At 41.6% G+C, this 23,509-nt stretch overlaps 1 protein-coding gene across 3 annotated transcripts in view; it reads right to left on the reverse strand.

The window, feature by feature from the left end:
* Nucleotides 1–18,286, reverse strand: part of LHFPL3 (LHFPL tetraspan subfamily member 3) — a 571,790-nt gene extending 553,504 nt beyond the window's left edge. For 2 of the 3 annotated variants that reach the window (XM_059170875.1, XM_059170877.1), the window contains exon 1: nt 17,050–18,286. In XM_059170875.1, coding sequence (XP_059026858.1) covers nt 17,050–17,491 — 442 coding nt within the window. In that variant the 5' untranslated portion in view covers nt 17,492–18,286. The remainder of the gene's footprint in view (nt 1–17,049) is intronic. The other variant, XM_059170876.1, reaches the window with a different exon arrangement.
* Nucleotides 18,287–23,509: the final 5,223 nt, after the last annotated feature.

Here is a 23,509-nt window from a genome sequence, read left to right on the forward strand (position 1 = left end):
TTTTTATTTCAGAGCTTGTGCACTTCTCTAGCACGTTACAGCTGCCTCCTCATTTTTCTTTGCAGGAATTCAGAATTCTTTCCAAAACTAGGAAGAGAACCAATCATGAAAAAATCTTTACCATAAGAAATGTTTTAGGCTTCTAATACACATACGAGGTAAGCAATAGGGAACGATAAATGAATGGATGAAAGAAAAAAAGGATTGAAAACCCAATGACAATATTTCTGTCATGTAATTTGATATTTTTATATTAAAACTATGAGGACGCTACATTAAATTCATATGCCACTGGAAGTGGAGACCCATTCTTTTGCTCCTACTACATTGTTCCTCTCAGAAAAACATGACATCTGGGTGGCTCAGTCAGTTGAGTGTCCAACTCTTGCTTTTGGCTCAGGTCATGATCTCATGGCTTTGAGATCAAGCCCCACATGAGACTCTGTACTGGGCATGGAGCCTGCTTGAGACTCTGTCTCTGTCTCTCTCCCTCTGGCCCTCCCCACTTCCTCTCTCTAATAATAGTAATAATAATAATGAGGAGAAGGAATAGTAGTTGTAGTGGTAGAAGAAAGAAAACTATGACACTAATTCTCTATGGGACATTCACAAGTTTTGAGTAGTAGATTCAGAAAGTATAATTAGTTTATATGCATTGACCTATAATCCTCTGATTGTTCCCCATTTCAGCAATGGCACTTGGAAGTTTAGAGGCCATGTGGCCACAGAACTAAGCAAAGTCAACTTAATATTATCCATGGGATCTGTATTTTGGGCAATGTAGCAGATCAGATGACCCCAAAAATACTCCCAAATAGAATACCTAAAAATGTTGGATAAAAATTCAAAACTTTTTTTTTCTCACATGCATGGCTGAGCATTGGTAAAGTAAGAGAAATCCCTTATAGGTATGAAAAAGACAAAACAAATACCCAGAGAAGAAAGTGAGCACTAAAGCCACTAATGACCTTGGTGCCATCCACTGATCATTAGTGATCTTGAGTATTTTCTGGTATTTTTAAAAATCTTGACAGAGAAAATGATATTATTACAACAGCAATTGCAAGAATAAATGGGAGCATCACTATGTGATTTTGCAAAAACATTCATATTTACTTCATATCAGATACATAGAATATAAAGTGTTAAATACTAAATATATTGAATGCATATTCAATATTAAATATAAATATGTAATTTGAGCTATCTTTCATGAAGAACATATATATTTTTCATTTTGTGTCATGCTTGAGATGGTTGAATACAACCTTCATCAAAAGTTTTAGTGATAGTCTCTACAAAAGTCTCACTATAGGTAAGGAGTTTTTTCATAAGTTTGTAGCCTATAAAAATTAATGAGCTTGGTAACCAATTAAGAAATTAGGAAAAGAACAAGAGAATAAACCTAAGGACAGAAGTAGAAAGAAAACAACATAAAAATTTAAAGTAAAAATTAATGTTATCGAAAAAAGAAATGCAATGCAAAAGAACAATAAAGATAAATCTGGTTCCTTTTTATTTTATTTTTTTAAGATTTTATTTATTTATTTGACAGAGACAGAGACAGTGAAAGAGGGAACACAAGCAGGGGAACTAGGAGAGGGAAAGCAAGCTTCCTGCCGAGGAGGGAGCCCAATGCAGGGCTCGATCCCCGGACCCTGGGATCATGACCTAAGCTGAAGGCCAACGACTGAGCCACCCAGGCACCCCTGGTTCCTTTTTAAAAAACATAATATATCTGACAAACTTTTGGCAAAATGATCTAAAGAAAACAGAAGACACAAACAGTTCTAATACAATTAAAATAGTATGAAAAGCTCTATGCCAATAAATTTAACAACGCAGATGAAACAGACAAATTCTTAGAAAAATGTATCTTTAGGGGCACCTGGGTGTTAAGCAACTGCCTTCGACTCAGGACATGATCCCAAGGTCCTAGGATGGAATCCTGCATCAGGCTCCCTACTTAAGGGGAGTCTGCTTCTCCCTCTGCCTCTGCCCTTCCCCCTGCTTGTGCTCTCACTCTCAAATAAATAAATAAATAAAATCTTAAGAAAAAAAAAAGGGAAAATATATCTGTATAAAGTAACTGAAGATGAAATTAAAAACATGACTGATTCTAAGACAATTAAAGAAATGTAATCAGTAGTTTAAAAATGTTCCTATAAAGAAACACCAGGCCCAGACAGTTTTACAATATAATTCTATTAAATACTCAAGGAAGGGGCACCTGAGTGGCTCAGTAGGTTGAGCATCTGCCTTTGGCTCAGGTCAAGATCCCAGAGTCCTGGGATCAAGCCCTGCATCAGGCTCCCTGCTCAGCAGTGAGCCTGCTTCCCCCTCTCCTAGTCCCCCTGCCCCTGTTCCCTTTCTCACTGTTTCTCTCTCTGTCAAATAAAAAAATAAAATATTTTAAATAAATAAATAAATACTGAAGGAAGAGATAATTCCAATTATACACAAATTCTTTCAAAGAATGGAAAAAGAGACTTTTTTTTTTAAATTTTACTTATTTATTTGATAGAGAGAGATCACAAGGAGGCAGAGAAACATGCAGAGAGCCGGGGGGGGGGGGGGGGGCAGGCTCCCCACTGAGCAGAGAGCCCGATGTGGGGCTCAGTCTCAGGGTCCTGGGATCATGACCTGAGTCAAAAGCAGAGGCTTAACCCACTGAGCCACCCAGGCGCCCCGAGAAAGAGACTTTTAAACTACCTTTATGGATTTTACATGACACTGATACCTAAACTAGATAAAGATGTGTGACAATGAAAACAAATAAACAACCACACACACAAAAAAAAACCCCACAACCTTACTCATGAAAATACTTTGATACTCATGATAGGCGTGAAAGTTGGCTTTGCTTTCAAAATGCACTAATATTAGAAAATCCAGTATTATAACTATCTCATCGGTATTGATTAATTGATTAATAATTGAAATCAAAAATTCATTTAACCATCTCAGTAGGTACTGAAAGTACATTTAATAAAATTCAAAATACATTCAAAATCTAAAAACTTCTTATCAATGGAGGAAGGAAAGTGAACTTTCTTAACCTAATAAATAGTATTTGCATCTCTTGGATACGTCATACTCAACAGAGAAATATTGAAAGCATGTCCCTTAAAAACAGAAACAGTAGGGTGCCTAGGTGGCTCAGTCGGTTAAGCATCTGCTTTCAGCTCAGGTCATGAATCCAGGGTCCTGGGATGGAGCCCTTCGTCTGGCCCCTTACTCAGAGGGGAGGCTGCTTCTCCCTCTCCTCCCTATTTGTGCTGTCTCTCGCTTCCTTTCAAATAAACGAAATTAAAAAAAAAAAAGCCCAGAAACAGTAAAAAAACCAACTTGTGACTGGAGAACATGCACATTAGTGACAAAACTATAAGAAACGTAGGTTAATAACACAAAACTCAGGAAGTAACTACCTCTGGGCAGATATCATCAGGAAAGTGTTACACAAGTGTTCATTTTATTATTTTTCAAACTTTACACACAAAACCACACAGGCATGACACACAAACATAAAGTATATTATTCATAATGTGTTCACAGATGAAATGAAACCATGATTCATTCTGCAATTGTTTGGCCAGACCAGAATGATGGCTAGTCTGAATAATGTGGTAACTATAATAGAAATTTAAATCACCTTGTCTTTCGTTGGACAAGTTCAAGCTTGCCTCCGTGCAAGTCATATTTCTACAGTAAACTTAGATAATACTTTAATGCATTTGGGAATCAATTCCAAAGGAAATGCTCATGTCACCATGAGACTTAGAGAGGAAGAACTGTATGTGAGACTCATTCTATTTCCTAAACAAATCTATCACGATCAAAACTTTAGTGTTCAGGGACCACCTCTCACCATCACTAGGTTGGTTTTTTAGAAACCTTTTGTAAAAAAATCAATTCTTTAGTAGTACACAGTGGAAGGTACCAGCCCTTGTCAAATGAACTCCTATTGATTGCAGAACATCCCCCTTTGTTGTATGCATATTAAACTCAACCCCCAAATTCTAAGAGGTCCCACAGAGATGTTAGCGTGCTATATTGAACCACAGTACCAGTAGAGTTCCAGAGTTTCTGCTTGGCCTGTTCGGACACAGACATTTTGGTGGGCACTGGGCCCAGAGTGGGGGCATCAGGTCTAAAAATGGGGAATTCTGGTGAGGATTTTTAAAAGTGCTTTTTGAGTATGAGATGGGGGAAAAAAGGATTGGCATTGAGCAGGAAGTGTGCTTTCTGAATTTTCCTCTAAAGAACTTTCTGCACTTCAGGTTCCCAGAGATAAAATAAAAACCAGATTGAGTTCAGGTCCCATTTAAAAAAAGAAAAGAAGGGGCACCTGGGTGGCTCAGTGGGTTAAAGCCTCTGCCTTCAGCTCTGGTCATGATCCCAGAGTCCTGGGATTGAGCCCCACGGTGGGTTTTCTGCTCAGCAGGGAGCCTGCTTCCTCCTCTCTCTCTGCCTGCCTCTCTGCCTACTTGTGATCTGTCTGTCAAATAAATAAATAAAATCTTAAAAAAAAAAAAAAGAAAGAAAAGAAGAAGAAGAAAAGAAAGGAATATGTGTGTTCTTTGAGTGGCTTCCAGTGGAGACAACTGTGTGTAATTACAGCAGCAGACGCTCATTCTTTCTTTTTATTTTGCTTTATGGATCTTTATATTTATTTATTTATTTCTAATATTTTAAAGTATTAATTTATACTATACTATAATATAATACAATTTATAAATATAATAATTTATAAGGAAATGGAGATTAATATATGTAGGTAGGAGCTAGTAATGAAATCAGGTGTCCAGTTTTCCATCTAAGCATATGGAATATTATTTGCCTATGGCTGGGGTCCATGGTCTGAGTTCCTGTAAACATCATTTTTAAACTCTGAACAGTCCCTAAAATTTCCCAAAGAATGTAATTTCCAATTCTACTTTTTTCATTTCCAAAATGTGCTCAGGCTGGTACAGAGATCCAACCATGATGCATACATAGTTCATGACCACCAAGATCAAAGAGCTATTTCCAATTCTCCACTTCTGAATTCCTCTACTTCTTTTGAATTCTCCAGTAACCTTCTATACTAGGTCTCCAGTGACCTGCTAATTCTCCAATGATGTCCAAGTTATTCCAAAGTGTCCATCTCCAGGCTAAGAAATAAGTAGCCAAAATGTTCTGAGAGGTAAAGACCATCCCAATAGTCCTTTCCAAAAGTAGGCCCCTGGAAAGTCCCACCAGCTTATTAAAAGGTTGGATAAGTTACAGAGAGTTCATTTCAAAGGGTTTATATAAAGAAAAGGGGCTGCAGAAAAGTCCAGGAGTTGACTTTTTTGGGCAGATAAAGAAGCTCTCCCTTCTCCTGCATGTATTCTGAATGGATCCCTTTTCTTATTCTTTTTTCCCCCTTCATATTTTATCCTTCACTCTCTACCCTCTAAATTGTTACCCTGCAAGGAGTATCGTGGGGAAATGACTCTGTACCTGACCTTGTAATAGGGAAAGTTCTGAGACACACAAGACAACAGGGCTGGAGCTCCCTCTAGAGCCCATCCTGCACTCAATGGAGGGGTCTCAGTAAAGCGAAGGGCAACGTAGATCCCTGCCCATCTCCCCCTGTGAGTTCATCTTGCTGGGAGAGCCCCTTCCTGCAGACTGAGAGAAAGGTCAGGAAGGGAGGAGCTATTCATTACGACCTCCAAGACACAGTTGTGACACTGCCCGGCAGCGTTCACCAAACATCTCTTCACCAGCATGTCTAAAAGCAGAGTCTGATGGAGCTTTCCTACTTAATACATTCTCCCATCAACATCAACTCTGGATATTTACTACAAATGGGATCTTGATACTATGTGGAGCAAAGAATGTTAATTTGTTCATTATTCAATTCAGTGTTCAGGTCTAACAAACTGATACTCTCTTCTTACAATAGCTGATGACTTTAAACTTGAAATGAAAATATTAGTAGGAAGCAATGTTGAGGTAGTTTTTCTTACCTTCTTTAGGAAAGCTAAAGAAATTCAATGCTGCTAATGAAAAAGGGACCAACAATCTCCATTTGAGCATTAATCTGAGAATCTTAAATCACTACTTTCTTTGCTTAGGAAGAAAAAAATAAAGACTCACAGGTACAATACGGAGAAACCCAATTTTCAATATATTACAGCTACACTTAAAACCACACAGAAAAAAAATACTACTTCTAAATTGTTCCCGTTACGTGACATTACTAATGATCAAGAATATTCAAGGTTGCTTTTGATAACCGTCAAGAGGAAATAATTTAAGTAATATCCGATAAAAATTTCCCTATCATTTGGATGGAACTTAATAAGAATGTCTAAATACTTGAAAGGGTCTTGACATAATCAAAAGATCATCCAGTCCACAGAGCCTTCAAAACATGGCTTCCCTTTTTAAGTTTATTTAGCCGAAGTTATTAAGTAGTTCAAAATTATCTCCAAAATACATTTTTGTTCCTTTGAGTCATTACTCAGACAAATAAAACGGAAGGGCTAGACCCTGTGGACACCAGCTTAAACTCTGAGCTGAAGATGGCCCTTCTAGAATACCGTGCAGTTTCTAAAGGGCTCTCACAGCCATTATTTTACTGGATCCCCCGAACGAGTGAGGTCTGGCCTATACAAGTTGTGAAACGAAACTGTCCTTCTTTAAGTTGGGTATTTTGAGTTCAGTTTTTCTGTCTACTAAATTTTCCAAATCCTACCCACTCCTCCAGCCCTGCTCTCTTTGGTGGTGGTACAGTAACAGTCGTAAGAGTAGACATCGCTAATATTTATTGAGGGCTTACTGGGTGCCAGATCCAATTATAAGTGTTTCACGTGCATTAATTCAACAATCCTGAGAATCCTAATAGATAGGTATTTTTATTTAAAGTCTCATGATATTGAGGAAATCTAACTCTGGATACCTGTCTGTCTAGGATTGTTCTTTATGTGCTTTCTCCTTTAATTGCACCCTAGCTTTGATGGGTTTTCTAACATCTACTGTGTAGGTAAATGCACAGCAACTACTAGTTGGCAGATGATATATTTTTAATGTCCATAGCTTGCAATCTCTTTTTATGTATCTGTAACACAATTATATACATCTTTAAAAAATGAAAGTGGTGAAGAAAATGGAAAGCCGAGAGTAGTTAGATGACTTGTTCGAAGTCATCCAGCCAGTAAGTGGCCAAGCCAAGATGCGCATCTTCTGACCACACGCCCAGTTCCCCTTCCCCACCCTGATGCCTCCAGAAGCTATCCAAGTCTATTATTGACCTTCCTGGAACTGCGTCTCATGTGGTGATCCTGTCCAGAGGCATCACCAAATTTATCACTGCCACTGGGAAGCAAATCTATCAGGAACATTTCCACATTTGATGCAGGACAGGAATGAGTGACAGAGCGCTTGGCCTATAGGAATTCAGTCTAAGAATAATAGCACTGAGATCAGAGGTGTAAGCAAGACGATGCTGTGGGCAAAGAACCACCCAAGCTCTGGCTCAGGAAAATGAAATGATAGAGATAAGGAATACCTCGCCACTCCTAAGCAGGCTAGAAGAGAAAAGCCTGGTAAACATTTGGCAATTATTTTCCCTGTAAACACCCGTCCCCTCCCTTATACAGCATGGTGAAAATGCATATTGAAAACACACACTAAGCAAAGGCACATCAAGTTGGGAGACAAAAGAAAGTAGAACTAGAACTGCCCCAGGAAATCAGATGTGTTAGTCTCAAGTCTACGGAGGTGTAATTTTGGCAAGACTCTTATATTTCTCTCACATTTAGAGGCAATATTCTGCAGGGAAGGGGTAAAGTCTGATTTGGGCTCAAACCACTCACTGGCATGAGACCTTGAACAATTTTTTTAAGCCTCAATTTCTTCATCTGCAAAATAGGTATAACAATACAACCTTGTAGAATTACTGTGAAGGCTAAATATACTAAACTAAATGTTTTCTGCAAACGGTAGTTGCTTGATAGTATTTTCCATTACTATTCCTTTACCTAGAAAATGAAGAGATGGCTAAATAATTATTAACATCCTTCCAACTCCTAAACGCTTTTCAGTCTATATCCATTTGGCACTGGGTTAAGTACACTTGTTTTAATGTTTGCTTAGAGGTGGACCATGTCATTTTTCATAGCATGAATGTCCAGTCAAAACAAAGCTGGAAAAATAATTCCCTTTTTCAATGCACCTGCAATCTAATTGGGAGACATCAGCATCCAAGGTCATTAATGAAAGAAAGAAAAGCAAAGAAAAATGTCTCAAATATGCTTAGGTTAAGTATATTTTATATAAGCTACCCTCTGATACAAAATTACCTATGAATTGGAGCAAAACTTCCACAATTGTCCAAAGAAGAGATACTTATATTTCTAAATTCACACAATCATCTTTTCTCTAGAACAGTGTCTTTCAAGCATTTTGACTGCAGCCCACAGGTGAGCAATACATTATACATTGTAATCTAGTCCACATACACGTATGTAAATATTTTAAGAAATAAATGTCTCACAAAACCCTTAGTGTCTACATTACATTCGTATTTTCCATTGTTTTCATCCAAGCTTTAATGTTGATCATGATCTACTCAGTTGATGTACTGACCCATCAAAGGGTCACCAACCAGAGTTTGTAAAACATTGCAGTGCAGCATTCTGTTCTCCACAAAGGTTTTTAAGAAATGCCAACTATTCAGTGCTACTTCTGGTCCAGTTAGCTGGTTAAAAATGTAGTGTAAGGGCCTATTCAGCCAGAGCAGTCCGCCGCCATTTTGCTATAAAGCTTAAATTGACCTTGCTCCCCCACCCCCTCCCCTGCCCCCCTCCCGCCCCAGGGGAACTTATTTAAAAGCAAGTCCGGGAAACCAGTCCCAGGTAACAGAGTCCAAGTATAAGGGTGGGTCAGGCCAGGTGGAGGTATTCAATCAGTGGGGGCACATACTGTCTCCTAGCTACCAAGGAGTAGGGGCCCCCGCCCTTTGGGAGTCTTTTGGAGCCAATCCTAACCAAGGTGTGATAGGCTAAATCAATGTCTACTAGGGTAAATTGTAATTCAATTGGTCACCTAGCATCACTGTGGAGTTTCCTGTGTGTGTGTTACAATCTCATTGGCCACCTGTGTGTGGCCAGGCCCAACCACATGGCCTTTGCTCTATAAAAGTTAGTCTGGAAAGCAGGGAGTCGTCATCCTCTCTTTAGGGGTGGCCCGACTGATCTGTTTGATGGTCAGTCTGATTCCTGATGCTTGGCGCGAAATAAAGCTTTGCTTGACCTTCGCTTTGTATCAGTCTCGCTCCTTTAATCACGGACCCATTATTGGGGTACCCAACTTTTGGAAGACCCAACAGTAGATATTCCATTAACTAATATTTGACATTATACAGATTCGCAATTTGCTGGTTTTTAATTATCCAAATCTTAAATTTAACTAGTCTAGCTTGCAACGATTATCCATGTTCTTAAAATGCTCTGTAAATATATTTATCCTAAATACTCCCCGTAAGTTCCCTTTCCCCATTAAAGGCATGATAGAAATCAATTTAGCTTCACAACCTGCAACCAGACTTTCAAAGAGAAACTATAGGAATTCTATTAACCAAGTTTCACAATGACCTTTTCTTTCTTTGGTCAGCTTATTTTAATCCTCCATATTTTCATCTGCCATACAGGAAGTTCGATCATCTCTATCTTTTTGAATAGCTTGGTATTAGAATTTATTGTAACTCCTGAGAGGTGGGGCAGGGTGCGGGCAGCACAGCCTTAATCTTTCCTTCTTGGGAATTAGGATTTGCACACAGTTTGGCACTGTAATGCATATTCCAGCTCACTGCTTGTCCTGTGCCAGCATATTTTTTAAGCCATTGATGATATCAACCTCAACAGGCTTTTAATGTTATCAAACGCCACAGGCTTTGCAACCTTGAATTTCTTCTCTTTTCTATTCATACTTCCGTTATTGGTGTCACTCTTTGCCCTCCCTGTCATTCTCCACAGCTGGATCTATTTGCCTGTTTCTCAAATACTGAGCCTTCTTTCAATGAAAATACACATCCCATTTTGATTTTTGCAACCTCACTCCTGATCTTCATTAAAGCAAAAAAGGGAGATGCAGAGCACTCTGCCCATCCCCCATCATCGCCCCACCCCCCAAGACAATTTCCACAAGGTGTCTCCAGACACTTAAGCAAATGGGCCTGTGATGCCTTCTATACAGACGCTACATGAGCCATTGTTTTCTAAGTGGACAAATGAGAACTCTCTTGATTCTTCAAGTTCTTCCTGTTTCTGAGCTGAGACCTCTTTTCTGATCCACAACCATTTATCACTAATTTCTTCACTACCTTTCACTACTCTGCCACTAGCCCTTTCATTGATAAGTCATAAACTCATAATTTCAGGCAATTAGTCTACTTTCACTCTGCCTATCACTTAAGATCCTTTCTCCTATCCAGCCCACAGAGACAGTCCCTACAGCGCTGCACATCTGGTTTCACTTGAGTGGGAAAGATGGTAGAATCCAGGTAAGTGAGACCCAGCGTGATGATCCCAGGCCTGCACCCTACTTTGAAAAGGTTTACTCCTTTCATTCTGTCTAGTAGCAGTTAGACAGGGTTCATGTCCGCGGTGGTCCAAAAATTATTTTTCTCTTGCAAACTACTCGTTTTTCTGTTTCATTTTAGTAGAAGAGATGAGAAATGTGTTCAAGATTACAGTTAGGACCATTTAAACCAGGAACAACGCTCTGACCTGCACAGTAGGAGCATCATAGCATCACAAGCACAGCTGCATAATATTAATTATGCAAACATTAAGAACGCTAGCAGAGGTTGTTTATTTCTTTTTTGAAATGCCCCAATGACTTTTCCTAACAGTTTTACGTTTGAGCCATCAAATAACTTACCTCCCATTTGCTATACGAACCAGCCTCTTACGTTCTGTCATTATTAATACCTTTTTGTTATTATTAAGAATAAAGGTCAGCTCCTTGGTCTTTCCTCATATCAAATAAAAATTCCAGTTGACTCATTATAGGCAAAAATCACATTAGTTAAAGCTGGTGCTGACCCTCAAAGTTCAGATATATTATGGAAATTACACTTTAAATCTCTCCCAGTGATCATGTTATGAGGCCCCCAACTTAGAAATCTCTCAGGGTGTTTGCTCTTTGCTTCACGCCAGTGCGATCTGAAGTTCTCTCTACTCCTTTTCCCACAGCCTCACACCATACACAGAAGGGCACCGAGCCACCCACCCCACCCACAGCTGTCTCCTTGGCTCTCCTCTTTCCTTCATGAAAACTTTGCTCACTTGGAAAGATTTCTAAAGTATCTACATAAAATGCAATACACTGGCCTGGCCATCTGGATTCTCTGATCCCATCTTACCGAACATAAGTGTTAATCACCAAATAATTGTTTTCATGCTAAGCACCTGATACCACATTATGGTTAAACATTTATGTATGTATGTATGTAGGTACGTATTTATTATGTAATAGAACATGTGAACACCTTGTTAACATTTCTCAAAAGCTGTTAAACGTGCAGCCTCGCGCCAAAGGAAGAGAACACCTAACAATATACCACATAGGTTATAAAGGGCCTGTTATTTTTCACAGATGTTCACTTAAAATCTCGCAGTTCTAAAAATCATTTGTTTTGACATTCACATTAATATATTTTTCAACATCTCTTCAATTGTCAGATCCCTGTCACACTGCATAGAACCAAAAGAGAAAAAAAAGAAAAAGTTTCTAAATTCTCATTTTGAATCACTTTCTTGTAAGTTTGACCTGGTAAACAGAAAATTCTTAGAACTAGAACATGTCGTTAGAAAATGAAAACTGCCCTGACCCCTTGTATTCTCGTCCCGCTGCATGTGGGCAAGGGTTTGGAATGCACTGGTATTGGAAAAAGCCCCCTTTAAAGTCATTCTGCAACTCTGAATGTAGGATGGGTTAGCAGCCCTTTGAGGCAAAACCTCACTTTCTCATATGCCCGGCACAAACCAGACAGTAAAAATTGGTGGTGGTCCCAAGGGCTAGTCCATCCCAACCTGGTCCCCCTTTGGAGGGGACATCACAACTCTGAACACACAAGGTCACCCATATGAGCAGGACTGGGGCAGGATCCCTGGCATGTCCAAGAAAACATCTGCAGTGATGCCCAGAAAGAGAAAAGGAAAGCCTAGAAGACACATTCTCTTCTGTCTGGATTGCTCCTGAACATATGTAAGAAAATTCAGGCTGGAATGGGGTCCCTGCTCTTATGAAAACCTGGTCTTACATAAAACCTCCACTTTGAATGACATTTTTTCATGAGAAATCAAACAGTAAGGAAAAATTTGCTGAATCCTAAAATACAATTGATTATGTCCTATGGTTGTACTAAAGATCATTATCCCTGCTTTAGAGAAGAGCCCCATTGGGGAAGAAGTGCATCACAAATTCAGCTGTCATGTCACAATCACCGCTGTCAAAGGATGCTGGAAGAGATCCTTTAGTGCGATTACTGATGCCACAAACCAATGAGGAAGATGAGCGTCACAGTTTCAAAGAATATATGACATTCACTTCTCAACATAGTGTGTGGGAAATTTTAAATCTCTCCTTTCACTTTTTACCCCATTAATCATTCATCCTTTCTTCTATTCAGTAACAACAATTTATTGAATATCTACTATTCGGTATATGACATACCTAAGACAGAACAGTAATAGCACACGAACAACCTAACTCTCGATTACTCTGCACCAGGCACTGATCTCAGCAGACACATTAGCTCTTTAATCCTTGAACCAGTCCCCTGAGGTAAGGACATGTCCACTTGGCAGACGAGCAACTGAAGTCCAGAGAAATTATTACCCTGGGTCTTATACTTAGTATCAGAGCCAGGGTAGAAACCCACATCATTTTACTCCAGTGTCCATGATCTTGATCTTTATACAATATGAAGAAAAACAGACATGGTTTTATAGAACTCTCCGTGTACTGGAGATGACATACATTAAACAAACACACAAACATATTTATCATCTCAAATGTTGGTAAGGACTTTAAGAGCAAGGTGCCATGAGATAGTATCAATGTAACACTGCAAAGCTTCTCCTTGCAGGCTTAGAAATGCAGTGGTTACCTCCTGATGATTCTCATCTGATCCAAGCAACAAAGTTATACAATTTAGGAAAGCAAGGTGGCTAAAAAGAGTAGGGGGAAATCTAAGGGTGCAGACCTGGGGAAAGTGACTAAGCAATTCAGCCTTAACCCTTGCCATCTTGGTGGCCCTTCTTGTTGGTATACTCCAAATGACAAGAGGGGAGGGATATGGCTAATTCAATCTCTTCTCCTAACATTATCCTTCCTGAATAAAGAAAGCCAACATGGGTCTGGTACCCTTCTTCACAGAAGACAGCACTTATCTCCTCATCTTCTGCTTTTAACCAGAAAATCCATCGTGGATGTCTAAAAAACCTTAAATTGTATCTTAATGCTTTGGTTTATTTTGTTTTTTAAAGACTTTTTTATTTTTCAATAATCTCTACACCCAGTGTGGGACTTGAATTTACAACCCCAAGATAAAGAGTTACCTTCTTTACTTAATCCTTTAGCTTCTTTAAAAAAAAAAAAAATTTTTTTTTTCTTTGGTCTACAATGTTAACACTTGGGCTTCTGGAAACAATTACAGACATGGCTTATAGTCAATAAAACAAACAAAACAACACTTTTATGAGACCTGGCTATTAATAGACTTGAAAACAGACCAAAACACTGATTTAAAGAACAAGAACATGGAAACAAAGAACCAAGTTCCCAGAGAAACAAAATTCCCTTTCCATCCTGATTATTTAAAAAAAAAAAAAAAAAAAAAAAAAATCTGGACTTTATTACCCTACTTGACCAATTACAGATCTACCTCTTTCCTCTTAGTGTTATAGAAATGATACAGAAAAAAGAAACATCTCTCTTCTTCTCAAATCTCTCTGTAGATTAGGAAAATTATGCATCTCTGATTGCTATTGCTTATTTTAGGTATTATTTTTATGTCTTCAGTCTTTATATTAGGCATGGTCCATAAGTATAGGATTATATCCAGAAGTAATATGACATATTAGCTCCTAATTCAGCAGCTTCACTCTACTGAGGTTAATAATGATTTACAGGGAAGAGTGAGAGGGACAGGGCAGGGTATTCATAATAGCACCATTAATTATATGTGATTCACGTATCTAGATAGAAGAGCAACATCATTTTCAGATGCAATAAATTAAGTCCTTTTTCTAGTTCATTGTTCAGAATCATAAAAAGGATAACTCTTGGTGCTGAATCTCCTGTTTCATCATCTTCTTAACATTTCATATGGGATTTTATGTTCTACTTGGCTCTGGCTTACAATGTTACTATGTGAAAATGCTTACATACCTAAATACACAAGTTAATTGTTTGACTTCCAGTGAGGGTTAAACAGTCTCTAATAAGCAAATAGTCTCATCTTTCACAGCTTGCAAATTGCACTTGAGATTAACCTAGGTACAGTTAAATTATAAGTACCAGAAGGCTTAACACTGAAGAGGAATAGTTTAAAGGTTAGAACCTAAACTTTGGAAATAGCTTCCATTATGCTAAATTTCTTATTAGTGCCATGAGACTTTAAAAAAGAAAACCATGTTAAATGTGACATTCTTCAAAACTATCTTCTATAACCCATTCCTTAAAAATCTTTGACTTTGATCAAATTGACTTTGATTCTTAACTGCCCGTCATCATAATCATTCTTCCTTAATTAATAAATTGCCTTAATAAAATTATGTCCTTCTGTGGTTTATCCAGGAATAAAATACCAAATAAATTGCAAATAAAGGTTTTAGGAAGTTTGCCTAGAATTTAAAGACCTGTACTCCTCCAAAAATGAAGTCTAAAAATGTCCAAATATCTTCCTTAGTACACAGGCCATCATCACATTTTAGGTTGACATATGGAAAACAGGATAGTATATTTATGTCAAACTTTTGGAAACACAACGTCATATTTCACTACCCCGGAATATTCCTGTGTGCTCTATTCCAGAAAAAAGGAAAGAAAGAAAGATAGAAAGAAAGAAAAAAAAAAAAAAAAAAACACTGTAATAGTTGTAGGTGTATTAACTTCTAAGCTGGGAATTCTTCCAAAGATAGTTTTCTTTCCTTTTTAAAATAAAACAAAAACAAAAAAACTTGGGTTTAGAGTACAGAAACTCATAAAAATAAAATATTTAAAATATGTTGTTGAGAAACTACCTGCAAATTACTTTCAGACCTTCAGAAAAACAATCTAACTTGAATCCTCAGTCTAAATAGGTCATTTAACTTAGAAAAATTAAAATTAGCTGTGCAGGGTCAATTCTTTTTCTAAAACATCTGCATCCTCAATGTCCTATTGTCTTCAAAGTCAAACCAGAGCCAAATGTCAAGAACAACCGTAATATATGAATTTATTCCAAATCTCAAAGTTAGTCTGCTTCTGAAATGGTCATAAAAGTCACCATTATATATAAAACAGAGGGCGTCTGTGGGGTGCTTGGAGCAATTCAGGAGGATAGCAATATGGGGGAGGGGGAAGGGCATGTTTCTCTGCTGGTGCTTGCTTCTTGCCTTTCACCCGCACGCGTTCCCAGAACATGGCAAATCAAAATTAGATGAGACACACTTCATACAAAACAAATACTTCCCTAATACAAGCTTAGTCTCCCACAAGATTCTCATATCAACCAGCAATATAAGATCATGAACCTTAATGCTTTTGTCCAGCACCTTTAAGTACAACACTCTGGTAAACTCAGGGATCAAATCCCTAGTCCCCAGAAAAACCTCCCCAGGCAGAAAGATAAGTACCAAATCTTTAAGGTAACAGCTTTTAAAACTAAAAACAAATAAAAATTAAAACAAAATAGAACAAAACACAAATTAGACAGTCTGACTGCCTGGCATATCCTATATTCTTTCACAACCAGATCACCCATAAAATCAAAAAGACCCAACAACGTGGGACCAGGAGGGTGTCAAGTGTCCTAGGAGGGAGGCTGCCTTTAGAAGGCAGGGCATCCAAGGTGGCTAGCAGAGTGGGAATCTGCATCACCGGAAGCAGATAAAGGAGTCAGTTTTGTTTCAGGAGTCTCCAAAGCCACCGGGAAATGCATCCCCATTCTTTCTGGGTTAGAAGTAACTTTGATGCTCAGAAAAAGTACTTTCATATCCTCCAGCTAGCAACAATCTATCCTCCACAGGCAAAAAGTCATCAGAAATGCTACTGAAAGAGGTTTTCCTCTCGACCCATCCTCTCTAAAGCCACTTTCCCAAAACGAGATCTTGAGAAATCTTGATTCCCTCAAGATCTCTGTTGAAGGATTTGGTGTAAGGACCTTTTTTGACAGGGAAGCAAACGGAGAACTGACTAGACAGTTGGGGAATCGCTAAGGAACATTCTAAGCTCCATTTTGCTTAAAAGGGTGAAACCCAAAACAGAATTAGCATTTACTCATTTCCAGATGGATGATGCATTTTCTGTAACTGCCCGGGACAGAGTGAAACAGTTTCACTCCAGCACCACCCCCTCCTGAAGCAAAGACAGAAACAGTCCCAGAGAGGGACCGAGCAGCCTGACTCTCTATCCACACTACAACCTTCTCCAAATCCGCTTTCCGCCAGGCTGTGTCAGCCCCTCCTTAGTCCCTCCGCTCGCGCCCTAAGCGGCCGGCCTCTTCTCCCCATCCTCAGTTCCCGGCGGACTCGGCCCAGCAGCAGCCCTTCTTCCCGCGCGTCCCCCCGGGTGGCGTCCCCGGCGCTCGGGAGGTTCTGGAAAGCCCGGGACAAGGCGCCAGAGCGGGGCTGGGGAACCCCGGGGGTTCCGGCCTCCCAGCGCTCCCGCCCCCACCCCAACGCCTGAGCGGATTAAGTTGCTCGGCACCCAGCGGCGCGCACGGCCCCCGTCCCTCCCACTCCCGCCCCTCCGGGCTCGGGCGCCCCGCCGTCCCCCTCGCCTCCACCGAGGTGAGCGCGCACTCACCGGAGGTGAGCTGCATCCAGGCACAGATCTTGTACACCGTCGCCGTGTTGCAGAAGAAGAAGAGGGTGAAGCAGACGATGCAGGCGATGATGAGCATCATGGAGAGGCCAATGAAGAAAGAGGCGGCTTTGAAGGCGCCCGAGGGCAGCGTGGAGAAGTCCGTGAAGCTGCCCCTGCAGGTCAGCTCCCGGGAGAAGCCGTTGCCGATGCAGTAGTGGAAGAGCCCGAAATAGCCGGCTTGCGGGGTGTCCACGCCGTCGCCAATCCAGTAGGGCTGGATGAAGCACACCACGTTGACGATGGCAAAGCAGATGGTGAAGATGGCCCACAGCACGCCGATGGCCCGCGAGTTCCGCACATAGTTGGTGTGGTACAGCTTGGCAGCCTCCTGAGCCGGGAGCATCGCGGCGGCGGCGGCGGCAGCGACGGCGGCTCCGGGCATTCTCCCCCTCCTCCTCCTCCTCCTCCTGGTCCTCCGCCTCCCCCCGCCTCTCCGCGCTCAGGAGACACACTCACCGAGCCGCGCGCGCTGCAACTCCCCTGCCTCTGCCTCAGCCCAGCAGCGCCAGTTTCAGAGTCTGCATCCTCGCTCCCGGAAGGAGGGCGGGGGAGCGCTGAGCACCCCTCCGGCTCGCCTGGCACAGCCTCCCGGCCCCCCTCCCTCCCTCTTCCTCCCTCCTGGCCCGGGTTCCAGCCCTCCTCACCGCCCTCCACCCCTCTTCCCACCGCCGCCGCAGCTGCTGCAGCTGAAGGCGGCAAATCCCGCGCGGGGCAGCGTGGCGCGCGAGCTCCGGCGCCCACCGCTCGGCTTCCCGCCTTCCGCCCCATCCCCCAGCCGGGTGCCCCGGGGCGCGGAGGACCGCGGCGACCCGGGGACGCCCCTCGAGTGGCGGGCGTGGGCCGGAGACGCGGGCCTGGAGTTGGGGAGGGGGAAAAAGCCTAAGGAGGACGCACGAGCCCCCACAGGGATCCTAGAGGCGAGCCCCGGCTCCCGTTGGTGTTAGGGAGCGGGCGTGGGAGGCTCATTCTGGGAGCGTTTCAGCACCGCACAGCAACGTGCTTCGACCTCGGCGTCTTGGCGGAGGCGAGAGGGGCTACGCGCGGCAGGTGCGGGCGAGAGAGGCAAGGAAGAGGAGACATGCTGCCCCCAAGAGCCTCCCCGTTACAACCACAGAACTGCCCCCCTGGCTAACTCCTCAGTTGCCAGGTGTTCCACGAGGTGGAGACAGAAGTTGGATAGGAGCGTGACAGACGACCATGTAAAAGGCACACCTCAAGGCTGGCCTCGTATCTGCTCAGCTGAGCTTATTTCCTCTTGGCGTTTTCCCCCTCCGCGCAACCGAATGAACCGTAGCCAGTGATGCCCTCGACTCCCCTTTAAGTCAGGTCCTTTCCCCCACAGATCCTGCCATGGATGGAGCGTGCTGGGCGCGGAAGTGGCTGTGTCACAGAAATGTGTAGTTTATCTGAAAACACTGGGTACTTTGGCTCCTGCTGTATTTTCTCACGCAGCTGTTCTGTGTCTAGGCACTGTGCTGGGTGCTAAGGCTACCATGTGGAGGACAGGTCGTTTTCATTGTCCAGGTATCCTCTTCTCCCCCACAACACAAAGCTCCAGCTAACCGGAGAGCTGTTTCCAGAGTCATTTCCCCCAAACGAGCCACAGTGTAATTCCTTAGACTTTCACTGTAGCCTTGCTGTTCTACACCTGCGCTTTTGTACTATTTCCTAAGCTTAATGTTTTCCCTTTACAGTCATTGCTCAAAGTGTTGCTCTTTTAACAGTTCCTGCCTTTCAATCTCCATTTCTTTATTTCCACTGGCTACTTCTTGGTTTCTGACTCTGATACTAAAACAAAACATGTAACCCCCCCCCCCCCCACCAAAAGCAAGGAAATGAGAATGCCCAGCAGCAGCGCCATCAGTGGTAATAAACCATTTTGGACCAGATGACCACGGAATTCTCTGAGCAGAAGGGAGAGAATTCTGTTAGAATTTGACCCCTAGGAGCGCCTGGGTGGCTCAGTGGATTAAGCGGCTGCCTTCGGCTCAGGTCATGATCCCAGGGTCCTGGGATGGAGACCCTGAGCGGTCCCCCTGCTCAGCAGAGAGACTGCTTCTCTCTCTCCCTCTGTCTGCCGCTCTGCCTACTTGTGCTCTGTCAAATAATAAATAAAATCTTAATTAAAGAAAAAGAATTTGACCCCTAGGGGCGCCTGAGTGGCTCAGTCTTTAAGCGTCTGCCTCCCTGCCTTCCTCTGAGGTCATGATCCCAGGGTCCTGGCATCAAGCCCTGCATGGGGCTCCCTGCTCAGCAGGAAACCTGCTTCCCCCTCTCCTACTTTCCATACTTGTGCTCCCTCTCTCACTCTGTCTCTCTCAGTCAAATAAATAAATAAAATCTTAAAAAAAAAAAAAAAAAGATTTTGACCCCTAAGTCTACACTCACTTCCACACTTTATTATGATAAGAAAACCTGTATCAACTCCTTGACATCATTTTGCCATTATACCCAAACTGCTGGCCTTACAAGAAGAGAGAAACAAGGATACCAGCTGGAATATGAAACTACTAGGAATGGATAAGAATGCCTGAGAATGGTTTGGTGGGAACAGAGGATGTTGGGGGAGGAAGGAAGGAAAGCTCTAAAAGGTATTCTGCCACCTGAATACCTATCATATGGAAGAAGACTCAGGTCATACCCTAAGTGATGAAGACCAGCCATGCCCATCATCCAATAACCTGAAGATTTGAGATTGTATGGGAAGAGAAAGGGAGTGGAAAAATGGATATGGGACACGTGAGATAATGAAGGGCCTGCTGGCTATTGTTGAAACTAGGAAAGAATGTAAAAGGATTAGCGCTGGAATCATAAATTCAGTTTGTCCTATAAGCATGAAATTCAGGTAATACAGTTCCAGGTCCTTTAGGGAGGTCTTTGGAAACCAAGGGAACAGAGTTAAACAGGAATATGAGACGTGTAAGTTTAGAAGACTAAGAATTTTATGCAAGTATGGTGGTAGACTCTCAGAATGTCTTTAAAAAATCAGAAGGATTTGGGGGAGGTGGGGAAGGTGACCTAAATATGAGCCAGCCAGCCCAATATAACACTTGGAAGCCTCTAAAAATAAAATTCACGATGATGCATCATCAGTGCATTGGTGGCAATGGAGGGTCAGAACTTATGTTATGTGTTACTTGTTTTAACTCCCTGAAGTTGCTGGTAAATCAGAAAATCAGAATTGTTTTAGCATGGAAGGAAGAAGAGGAAAGGTGAGGGCAACTGGATTTATGGGGCCAACTGGCAGACCATGGTTCCCAAGGGCAGACATAGCTTTACAACATGAACTGACAATAATTTCTAACAATTCTCCCAAGGCCTCAAAACCCCCAAACCTTGTATGAAGTGGTCTTTCTTTAAAATCAATCCCTAAAAGAGATCTTACTGCTCCCATGGGGTAGTTGAGATGGAAAGTTGCTGAGAGGGGAAAGGCTGAGCATCAGAAAGCCTAGTTTAGACCTCAGTGCTTAAATTGCCTTTATAGGACAGAGAAAAGACTGGCGAGTGACTCAGATTCAAATGTTGTGATTCAAAGAGCTTTTCTATTTGAGTCATACCCAAGGAGAGCCCTATTCTTATTCCAGGTTTAGAATTGCCTCTAGGTTCGTGCTCAGAATCACTACACCAATGGGCACACTCAAGGTGTCCCCTCTGGTCAACAGCAACTTGGAACAGACTGGGGTTGGTGTCGTGATGAATTTCAGTGCACCCATGGATTCCCCTGAGAACTTAAGTTGTTGCTCCTTGAAGTGAGGGGGTTGGTCATGGATGAACTGAATGCTGCCAGTGGCCATTCTCCAGACCTTTAGCCTGCCCTGCAGATTTACAGGATGAGCAGGGTCTCCCAAGACTCTTGGAACTAGGGATGAGGTAGAGCTCCTGTAAGCTCTTCAATTGCCATCAGTGAATGCAATTGTCCTTCTACCTCTTCCTGAATCCTTCCATTGCCCATCCCAACCTTGCCCTTTACGACCAGAACTCCCAGAGGTGACATTGTCCCTAAACTGAATGTAAAGCTTTTGTCTGACACCGTGCACACCTTAGGGCTTCAGACAGCTCAGCGCCTGGGCAGCTCATTACATTCATCAAATGTGATGTGACCAGGAAAGCTGTTTGGGGGAAGAGGAAATAATAAAATTAGCCTGATTCATGCTAAGAAGTTACTATTGATAGAAGCATATTTTGAAACTATAACATGATTCATATGTGCTAAATAACTAGTAGAAGTCAGTGTCACTGACAGCCTCAAATTAGACACACTGAACATTCAAATCTCAAACTTGACTCTTAAAAATGCCTTTCTCTTACTACCACAAAGAGTCAGTAGTGAGACCCACTCTTTTCTCAAACTGTGTCTTAATGAATGTGAGGACCACAAAGCAGAAAACAACAAAAGGATAGTTGAACTGTGTAACACAACTAAGAAAGATGCTACGTAAATCCAAGGATGAAATATATTTTTTTAAGATTTTATTTATTTATTTGACAGAGAGAAATCACAAGTAGTCGGAGAGGCAGGCAGAGAGAGAGAGGAGGAAGCAGGCTCCCTGCTGAGCAGAGAGCCCTATGCGGGTCTCTGCTCTCAGGTCCTCCCAGGACCCTGAGATCATGACCTTAGCTGAAGGCAGCAGCTTAACCCACTGAGCCACCCAGGCGCCCCTAAGGATGAAATATTTTGATCCCAAACTATCTGTGATGGCTTGGGAGAATGTGAAGACCTTGGAGGGCAAAAGACAGAATCCAGATCCAGTGCCATCTCTGCATAACTAAAGCTTGAGGCTCGCAGGGCTCTGTTTTCTCATCTCTAAAATTATGATGAGGGAAAGAGCATATCAGATGAATTCCAAGGTCCCTTTTCTGCAGTAGATTCTATTCTGTTCTACAAAGACTATTCTAGGATGACTTTGCAGAAAATGATAAAACCCAATACCTGCAGAAAAATGAGGCAAGACCTAACAAGAGATATCAGACTTGTGATGCAGACATTTTATTTGAAATTGAAAATCCCTTCTGAAATCCAATCGTCATAATTTTTCAGGCAATCAGTACTTAGTGTTTTCAGGTAAGTCATTGTGATGACCTTGGAAAATGGAGAAAGAGATGATTTCCAAAATCTGTTATTTCATCAATTTCTAGGGCTATTAACAAGGTCAGTATCATCAGATCCCACTCCAGAATGTACAAACTCTAATAATGAATCTCTTTTCACTCACCAAGGATTTCCTCTGCCCACCCTCCCACCTTAGTTCTCTGTTGGGGCTTTTCAAACAACAGGAAACACCTCTTAGTTAATCAGTAGCTAGGTCAGCAGGGGCAATCAAATGCGTTGAGTGTTTCAAAGCCCCCTGCAAATCAAGATCACATTGATCACAAGGCTCTGATTTCAAGGCACCTTAGTCTATCTCACTTGCAAAAAGATGTGAGTTCCGTGTATGGAAAGAAATGAGATACAGGAACATCAATCATTCTTCTTTCCCCTTTCCTCTCTTTACCCTACCCCAGTTCCTCCCCCTTTTTCTTCTATTTTGAATTGAATTCTGTATAACAATCCCTCCTTTTATAAGTTCTTTCCACTTTTCCAGAACCCAGCTAAGAACATAATTTGTTTTCACATAGGCTGAAACCTCTACAGCCTGTGTTAGAAGAACCATCTCTCTGGTAACCTTTTTCAGCCCTTGATGATTTCCAAACAATTGTATCTGAGGGTAAGTAATGACCTCTATTGAATAAAAGACTACATAATCATCATTTGAGGTATGATTTTTTTAAGTCTGTAATGAAATAATTTGTATCAAAGTTTTCAGTTCATTGTGTATGTTCCATTCCCTTTCAATCTCGCACTCATTTGGTCTTGATCTTTAAAAAAATTAATTCTATCTACTGTTCTTTCTAAAACTGCTTCATCGAGTTTCCCATTCAAGGTGCACTTGACTGACAACCAACACCTTCATTTGGACTATCTACCCTTGTACTTCCAATTTCAGTCTCATATTTGAAACCACCGCTGGATTCTCTGCTAGACACATCTTTCCTTCTTCACAAAACTTGTTTCTCCCACTTGGCAATCACTTGAGTCTCTCAAACCTCAGGTTCAGCCTTTCTGAGAATATCCCCAACCCACAAAGTGTATATATATATAAAGTCTTATACCCTCAGATAACCCTCTAAAGGTAAAGGAACCCCACCCACATGATTTCTGTTGCTGCCATAGCAGTACAAAAATATTAATTTTGATAATTCAGTGCTTTTGTTGAAGAGTCACAATTTTATGCCTGTTTTAGTCAGCTTTTGCTGCAAAAGTAAACCCAAACTAACAGGTTTATAACCACGAACATTTACTTCTACCCCCACACCACGTGATGGCTCCTGGTTGGCTAAGGTTCTTCTCCAGGCAGAGGAC

The sequence above is a fragment of the Mustela lutreola genome, chromosome 4, assembly GCF_030435805.1.
Source record: "Mustela lutreola isolate mMusLut2 chromosome 4, mMusLut2.pri, whole genome shotgun sequence".
Taxonomy (NCBI): domain Eukaryota; kingdom Metazoa; phylum Chordata; class Mammalia; order Carnivora; family Mustelidae; genus Mustela; species Mustela lutreola.